Source organism: Pteropus vampyrus, unplaced genomic scaffold (assembly GCF_000151845.1).
Source record: "Pteropus vampyrus isolate Shadow unplaced genomic scaffold, Pvam_2.0 Scaffold116, whole genome shotgun sequence".
NCBI classification, from domain to species: Eukaryota; Metazoa; Chordata; class Mammalia; order Chiroptera; family Pteropodidae; genus Pteropus; species Pteropus vampyrus.
Window position 1 is genome coordinate 4,093,838 of NW_011888897.1, and position 9,290 is coordinate 4,103,127.

The 9,290-nt window shown below is 35.7% G+C and overlaps 1 protein-coding gene across 2 annotated transcripts in view; it reads right to left on the reverse strand.

Moving 5' to 3' along the window:
• The window catches only part of LTA4H (leukotriene A4 hydrolase), a 31,397-nt gene that overhangs the window by 14,029 nt on the left and 8,078 nt on the right, over positions 1-9,290 (reverse strand). For both annotated transcript variants that reach the window (XM_011365919.2, XM_011365918.2), the window contains exons 4-6: positions 6,136-6,204; positions 4,425-4,529; positions 789-841 (exon numbers count right to left, since the gene is read on the reverse strand). In XM_011365919.2, coding sequence (XP_011364221.1) covers positions 789-841; positions 4,425-4,529; positions 6,136-6,204 — 227 coding nt within the window. The remainder of the gene's footprint in view (positions 1-788; positions 842-4,424; positions 4,530-6,135; positions 6,205-9,290) is intronic.

The following is a 9,290-nucleotide window of genomic DNA, read 5'->3' on the forward strand; positions in this document are numbered from 1 at the left end:
TAGGTTTGTTTGGGTCCTGGCTCTGACATTTCCTAGCTGTATGACTCTGAGCCAGTTATTAAAACTCACCGAGCATTGGTTTCTTCATTGGTGAGATGGGAAAAAATATCTACCGTACAGAGCTGTAAGGGTTCAGTGGGATAATGCATCAGAGTTGGTACATAATAAGACCTTTTAAATGTCAGCTGCTGTTACAATTATTACAGTTATCATTTAGTGAGTCCTTCCAATAGGCCAGCTTTACATATGTTAGGTCTGTTAATCCTCACAAAAATCCTTGGAAGTAAATCTTATTATTTCTAGTCTTTAGGTGAAAAAAAAAAAAAAAAAAACAACTCAAAGAGGTGAGTCGCCCAAGGATGTACCTAGTAAAAGCTAGGGGGGGAATTGGAATCTGTATTTGCCTGACTTTTCTATCATGTCCATATTTCTGGCAATTTAAAGGATGTGATTACTACAGATATTCTTAATTTTCAGTTGTTTAGAAGAAGAAACAAAAAATTAAGAAGGGCACTGTAGCTATTGGTAAAATTTTAACATCTTATATTTCTCAATCTTTATAGGCTTCCAAGTGCTTTAATATGTTTTATCTCATTTGTTTCACATAACCACCGATTTTTAATCTACAATTAATTTGTTACTTAACATTTTATAATTAGATTTAAATTTATTCTAGAGCTGTCAACTTATACACAAATGATCTACTAGTTAATCCGGACAGAGGTTCAAGATGCCTGAGGTTTGATCTTTTCATCGATCTTTTCACCTCAAAATTTGTAAAAGCTCACCTGCTTTCTAAGGCTCCAACAACTAAAGCAATCAGGTAGCTGGGGATCGGTACCTAAAAAGGGCAAACAAAACACACACCATATGCTGGAATTAGTGTTTGAAAATGTTACAGAGTAAGGCAATTTGTATTTAAAAGTTAAGTGAATTCCCTTTCAAATCTCCAGACATTAGTATGGATTACTTTCCTTTTGTACTTCTCAAATAGTTCTCTTTTTTTTTTTAAGGGTAAAATAGTTCAAAATTGTGATGTAAAACATTTCAAAACATTTATTTCCCTTTTATTCCATTAGGAAGGAAAGCTTCTGAAATGTGAAAAGGATGATTGCACATATTACACAGTACATTTTAAGCATTTCTCAAAAATTAACCTGTAATAAGGCAACTGTGCTTTTCTCTTAAGTTGTTTTTTTTTTTCCCCCCTGAACTAAAAAAACAAAAAATTTAAAATCCCTTTTTTAAATCCACTCCTGGTGTATTTGAGAGACATATAAAATAATCCAGCAAAAAGAGGATGCGGAAGGTTTGGGAGCTTGGAATCTCAGAAGCTGGGGTGAGAGCCAAACTGTCCACTGTGACTCGCTTACACGTTATGTCAAGGAGGTTGATTAAAAAAGCATACACATGTGCATGCATGCGTGCACACACACACACACAATTCATTAGAGGTCAAAGATAAAGTCAAATTATAAGCTACATAGAAATTTTAACTCAAAGGACTATAACAGAATCTGAAGACAGCTCTTCCTTTTGTAAACATTACACAACCACACACCACAGTCTGGTATGAGGGCAGGCAAAAGTGTAACTTAGAGAAGCAGGAAATCTGCTAACTGGGATGAGGGAATCTGGGGTCTGATGCGCTCTCTACTATGTCTATCCAGCAACCTCTTTCTTCAATACAACAGTGTAAATAGAACAAAATATTTCAAAAGCACAAAAGAAATGATGATAACAAAAAACAGAAGCTGCTTTCTAAATTCTGAAATATTTCAGAAGCAATCCTGCTCTCTGGATGAGTAACACTATTTGTAGTTCACCACCAACTAAAACAAAAACCTAGACCCTAAGATCTTACTTTTTGGCTGAATCTGTATATTTTCCTGCTTGGGTCTTCTGGGTCAGGTGCTTCTCCATCACGAATGGCACTCATAAGTGCCACCAAGTCTTTAGGGACAGACACCTAATGGAGAAGAAAGGTTATTTCCAGTTATAAATAAAAGGCTCTATGTCTATTGAAGTACTTGTGGAAAATAACCTGTTCCTCCCCTTTGTGACTATCTATTTAATAAATAGACTGTGAACCCAATAAGTTCATGTGTATCGGTTTTATAAATAGAATTAGCAATATGTAAAACTGGCTTCTTTAAAAATAAATGTGAAATATCTATCTATCCATTTATCCATCCATATTAAGACCTGGTAGAAACTAGGTTAAAATCTCAGCTCTGCCACTTGCTAACTGCATGAACTTGGGCAAATAACCTCCCTGAGCCTCAGCTCACCCATCAAACAAGAGTACTACTTCATAGGATTGCTGCAAGGAATAAATTATATAAATGAAGAGGCCAGCACTGTGCCTGGCAATAGTAGCTACCACCACCGCTCCCCAGTGCCCCTCGAAATAGATGCTACAGACACTTTAGGGTAGAGAACCCAGTTTTAAACATTTATATTTAAAATATAAACTTAAAAATAGAACTTGTCAAGGGTCATGATCGTGAGAAACTAAAACTTATCACCAAGAATTATGAAATAATTTTCTCTGGATTATGTATAGAAAATATCTCTATGAAGCAAACTCTATGGTTGCTTAAATATGCACCTTAACTCTATGATTCTGTAAGTTTTATTTCTAATGAATGCCAGAATTGAGGACTATCCTCTGAATATTGATGCTCTAGTAAGCATTCATTCCAAGAAGTGCTAGAGTTCCACCTTTGTCCTGCATGACCCAGTACTTAGAGCTACTATGGTGGCAGGCAAAGAATCAGGAGCTTCAGAATCACAGATCCTAGAGCTAAAAGCATTCAAGAAATAATGTGGTTCCACTTCCTCTCTTCACTTATGAAGTGATATGTTATATAGAAGGCACAACTGAGGCTGTGAGGTCGTAGGACTTACTCAAGGTCATGCAGTCATTAAGTGATGGGGAAGAGTCCAGAACCTGAGACTCTTTGCCTCCAAGTACAGTTTCCTATAGAGCTATAAGAGGTGTAGTTGGGTTGTGGGATGATGTGGCAATCAAAAAGGCCCCGTACATACAGGTTGGTCCTCAATTCTATCTGCTTGGTCTAACGAGGGCCAGCCTCTGGGATAGTATTTATTTATTAATTATAATCTACCTTTTCCTGAAAGAATTAGTATCTATGACAAGAATAAGCTGGAAATGTATACAGACAAGTCTGCAATATATGCTCATTAGTATGCCCAAATAATGTTTATTTGGCTATAAAGTGCATTTATCTCGCAATTGTCAATTTTTAAAAGTAAAAAAAAAAAAAAAAAATTGTTCCCAAATTCTCATTTTTAGGTCCAGAATTCTACAATCTTTTAAAAACCAGAATGGTACTCAGCTGCTTTTTTTACACTTATGTTCAAAACTGCCTTTAAAACAGACATTCAAAATGAAGTCCACAGTTTCTTTATTATATATTTCAGTAAGAATTAATTTTGTAAAATTCAGTGATTATCAACTGATAATTAAAATTCAATTATTAGCTCTGCTCATCGTTAATACCGTATTTACTTATATGGATTTTTTAATTTAGTGAATAATTTGTGACATTTACCTCTGCACTGTAAGTTAACTTCACAGAAGGAGTGTCTTGGCAAGGAAGAATCGCTCTGCAGTGGATGGCCTGGGGGTAAATGTGAAAAGGATGATTGCACATATTACACAGTACATTTTAAGCATTTCTCAAAAATTAACCTGTAATAAGGCAACTGTGCTTTTCTCTTAAGTTGTTTTTTTTTTTTCTCTCTTGACTTAAAAAACCAAAAATTTTAAATTCCTTTTTTTAAATCCACTCCTGGTGTATTTGAGAGACATATAAAATAATCCAGCAAAAAGAGGATGCGGAAGGTTTGGGAGCTTGGAATCTCAGAAGCTGGGGTGAGAGCCAAACTGTCCACTGTGACTCGCTTACACGTTATGTCAAGGAGGTTGATTAAAAAAGCATACACACGTGCATGCATGCGTGCACACACACACACAATTCATTAGAGGTCAAAGATAAAGTCAAATTATAAGCTACATAGAAATTTTAACTCAAAGGACTATAACAGAATCTGAAGACAGCTCTTCCTTTTGTAAACATTACACAACCACACACCACAGTCTGGTATGAGGGCAGGCAAAAGTGTAACTTAGAGAAGCAGGAAATCTGCTAACTGGGATGAGGGAATCTGGGGTCTGATGCGCTCTCTACTATGTCTATCCAGCAACCTCTTTCTTCAATACAACAGTGTAAATAGAACAAAATATTTCAAAAGCACAAAAGAAATGATGATAACAAAAAACAGAAGCTGCTTTCTAAATTCTGAAATATTTCAGAAGCAATCCTGCTCTCTGGATGAGTAACACTATTTGTAGTTCACCACCAACTAAAACAAAAACCTAGACCCTAAGATCTTACTTTTTGGCTGAATCTGTATATTTTCCTGCTTGGGTCTTCTGGGTCAGGTGCTTCTCCATCACGAATGGCACTCATAAGTGCCACCAAGTCTTTAGGGACAGACACCTAATGGAGAAGAAAGGTTATTTCCAGTTATAAATAAAAGGCTCTATGTCTATTGAAGTACTTGTGGAAAATAACCTGTTCCTCCCCTTTGTGACTATCTATTTAATAAATAGACTGTGAACCCAATAAGTTCATGTGTATCGGTTTTATAAATAGAATTAGCAATATGTAAAACTGGCTTCTTTAAAAATAAATGTGAAATATCTATCTATCCATTTATCCATCCATATTAAGACCTGGTAGAAACTAGGTTAAAATCTCAGCTCTGCCACTTGCTAACTGCATGAACTTGGGCAAATAACCTCCCTGAGCCTCAGCTCACCCATCAAACAAGAGTACTACTTCATAGGATTGCTGCAAGGAATAAATTATATAAATGAAGAGGCCAGCACTGTGCCTGGCAATAGTAGCTACCACCACCGCTCCCCAGTGCCCCTCGAAATAGATGCTACAGACACTTTAGGGTAGAGAACCCAGTTTTAAACATTTATATTTAAAATATAAACTTAAAAATAGAACTTGTCAAGGGTCATGATCGTGAGAAACTAAAACTTATCACCAAGAATTATGAAATAATTTTCTCTGGATTATGTATAGAAAATATCTCTATGAAGCAAACTCTATGGTTGCTTAAATATGCACCTTAACTCTATGATTCTGTAAGTTTTATTTCTAATGAATGCCAGAATTGAGGACTATCCTCTGAATATTGATGCTCTAGTAAGCATTCATTCCAAGAAGTGCTAGAGTTCCACCTTTGTCCTGCATGACCCAGTACTTAGAGCTACTATGGTGGCAGGCAAAGAATCAGGAGCTTCAGAATCACAGATCCTAGAGCTAAAAGCATTCAAGAAATAATGTGGTTCCACTTCCTCTCTTCACTTATGAAGTGATATGTTATATAGAAGGCACAACTGAGGCTGTGAGGTCGTAGGACTTACTCAAGGTCATGCAGTCATTAAGTGATGGGGAAGAGTCCAGAACCTGAGACTCTTTGCCTCCAAGTACAGTTTCCTATAGAGCTATAAGAGGTGTAGTTGGGTTGTGGGATGATGTGGCAATCAAAAAGGCCCCGTACATACAGGTTGGTCCTCAATTCTATCTGCTTGGTCTAACGAGGGCCAGCCTCTGGGATAGTATTTATTTATTAATTATAATCTACCTTTTCCTGAAAGAATTAGTATCTATGACAAGAATAAGCTGGAAATGTATACAGACAAGTCTGCAATATATGCTCATTAGTATGCCCAAATAATGTTTATTTGGCTATAAAGTGCATTTATCTCGCAATTGTCAATTTTTAAAAGTAAAAAAAAAAAAAAATTGTTCCCAAATTCTCATTTTTAGGTCCAGAATTCTACAATCTTTTAAAAACCAGAATGGTACTCAGCTGCTTTTTTTACACTTACGTTCAAAACTGCCTTTAAAACAGACATTCAAAATGAAGTCCACAGTTTCTTTATTATATATTTCAGTAAGAATTAATTTTGTAAAATTCAGTGATTATCAACTGATAATTAAAATTCAATTATTAGCTCTGCTCATCGTTAATACCGTATTTACTTATATGGATTTTTTAATTTAGTGAATAATTTGTGACATTTACCTCTGCACTGTAAGTTAACTTCACAGAAGGAGTGTCTTGGCAAGGAAGAATCGCTCTGCAGTGGATGGCCTGGGGGTGGGGAGAGGTAAAGAAAAGAAAGAGCTATTTCTGTTTCCTATAAACCAAGTCACTAAGAAATCATGAAAACTGCAGCATTGTTCTTATACACATTCTTTTTAAAAATAAAAATACACCTCACATTCTTTGGGATCTTTCAAGGTAGCAACAATTGATTTGTAGATTTAAAAAATCTGATTTTCCCACTTTAATGTATGGTCAGCACTCACAGTTCAGTTGAAGGATGAGTAATGTGAAGTGTTTCCTACTCTGTGCTTTGAGCAATAGTAGTGCCCAGTGAGAAGCTGTTAGGAATCCTGAGAAAAAAAAGGCTATCTGGTGAAACAAATTTGGGAGCCGCGACATACAATATCTGTCTTGAAGAGTCCCTGGGAACATAAGCCTCTTGAAGGCTCTGAAAAGACCTACAGGAAAGAAACCTGTCTGATTTCTCGCACTGATTTTAACATGAAACCTACTTATTTCTAGTCAGTTACTAACATCTACTGGGACACCAGTGTTCTGATGAACACAGTCTGAGAAATGTTGCTGGAGTCCTGATGTTTCAATTGTGAAGTTAACTCTGAAAGTAACAACTAGGAAGAAAAGGAGGGAGAAGGAACAGTCTCTCTCAATACCATGCAGACATAGTCATTCCTATAACATGTAAAGTGTTTCTTCGCTTCCACATCAATCTGTCATAAATGCTGGTTCCATCAAGAAGAATGGACAGAGCACCTACAATTTTGTCTTAGCCTGTTTACAAGTAAGTCTGTTATCTATTCCTGTGGGCAAAGGAACCCCAGCCTCATTGAGAGTCTACTGAGCCTAAAGGAATACCGATCCTCTGAACACCTTCAGATTTCTCTGAAGCTGTTTTAAGTCCTAGACAGATTTCGTGCTACCATAAACTACCTTAAAACCCCAAACTCCATCCTTTTTTACTTTAGGTCTAGCAGATTCTCCAAAGATATGAGATCCCACATGACTTCTAGATGAATTAAGTAGAACTAGAAGAACTATCTGGTTTTCTCTCCCAAAATGAGGTTCTAAGAACATGCCTTTAGAGTTTCTTAATTGTCTTTGGTTAAGGGTTTTTTTATATGTATTTCACTGGATAAGACCAAACCCAGGCAAATATGTATAGAGAACAACTGTAAGCAAATTCATCAAAGTCATGTCTATCTATATGCTTCCTGCCAACTGTATAATTTCTGAATTTACCTGAAATCTCTTTCCTCTACTTCAAAAACTGTTGCCAATAAGAAATGGAATAATATAGTCAAATTATATTATATTACACCTCACAAATCTTACTTTTCTTGCCAACTTCAGTTTATGGACATTCTATAAGAAATACTAAGAATCAGGTATTACTAAGAAAGAGAATGCATAATTTGTACATTCTTGCCTAGAGTATTTTGTCAATTCCAGATTACTGAACAAAGGATTTCTTAGATTAAAAAGATATTTTTATAATGACTTCTTGATTTCTATGTGAAACAAACAAACAATAGAAAGTAAACATGTCTAATTCAAGTGCCAACACTGCCTCCTTTTTTATAGACTTTCATTCAATATTGAGCCTACCATAATTATTTGTCACGCAGGAATAGTAAGAGGATTAAAATATGTGAAGTACCTAACACAGTGCTTGGACATATAGTAAATGTTTAATAAAGTGAGCTCCTTTAATTGTAAACTATTTGATTACTAACAGAATTAGGCTTTTTTTCTTTCAGAAGAGAGTTTGATATTTATCTTTGTGACAGACTATCTCTAATTATATGGTTCTTTATTCTTCGTTTTTAAAGAGAAGTAGTTTAAATCATATTATTTTAAAGGTACATTTAATATATTTATATAATACATACATTTGTAAATATGTAAGAAAAATCAGGAAAAGCTATACACAACTCAGTGGTGGTTACCTCTGGGCAATGATGTCTGGAGAGAATTGGGAAATCTGATTTTTCACTTTCCACTTCTTTATTGTTAGCAATTTTCATAACCAGTATCTATTTTATTTTATCAATGTTTTCATTTTATGACCATTTATTGAGTATACGCTTTATGCTAGGTACTGAGATATAAATACAAATATGACCTAGATAGTCCAATCTAGGTAGACATGTTTTCAAATTAAAGGAAGTTTCTTTTAGAGTAATAGATGAATGTGTTGATAGTGAGAGATATAAATAAAATATGTTATTTTTATAGTTTAAGATAAATTAAAACACTATCTTAGGTAAGACCCACATATCCGTAAGACCACTATCTACTTTGCTGCATTCAGCTTCATGAGCTGGGAATAAGAAATCACTCCGAATCCTTTTTACCTGGCACTGACTGAAGAGATATGGGTGCTCCTTCCCGGAAGTTTGTTCAGGAGTGAGCCACTGAAGAGCAGAAGAGTTTGGAGATGTCTCAAAAGAAATTTCTATAACGACTTCTTGATTTCTATACAAAACAAACAAATATATTAGCAGAGTATAATTCAATCTAACTAAAATTTGAATTCATAATACATGCACTGAATAATATAAATATTACATGAGATCTTGTTACTGATCGAGAGTAAGCTCTAGGAACGTCGCATCTTAAGTGGGTAGGTTTGCCTCTCACGTTCCTACCTGAATTCCAGCCTGTGAGTCCTTTTCATGCTACCGTGCTAACTCCTTAGGAAGACCTAATAGGGACTAGCACTAAATACCCCACTGTGTGTCATATGCTTTTTTGATTCTGTGATATCGTGTAATCTTTTATGACAGCGGGAAAGTGGAAGGAGTAATTTTGGAGCTTTGACTACCCCCAGCGGTGGATGCCAGAGCATAACGCAGGGCAGTGCTGGTCTGACTGTTATTGGAAAAGCCACAGAATCGAGAGTGCGCTTTTAGAAACTTGGAGTTGTTTTTATGTTTGTGGAATCTAGTTAATAAAAAAATCTGTGCTTGTATTTAATCTCTTCTTCCTAGCACTTCATTTGCTTTACAACATTATCAGTCTGGGAGGGATTGATGGTTTGGGCATCACCCCAGATGGTTTGAGCGTTACCCCACTCATAAAGAGGAAATAGCAAGAGCTCTGGAAACCAGCGG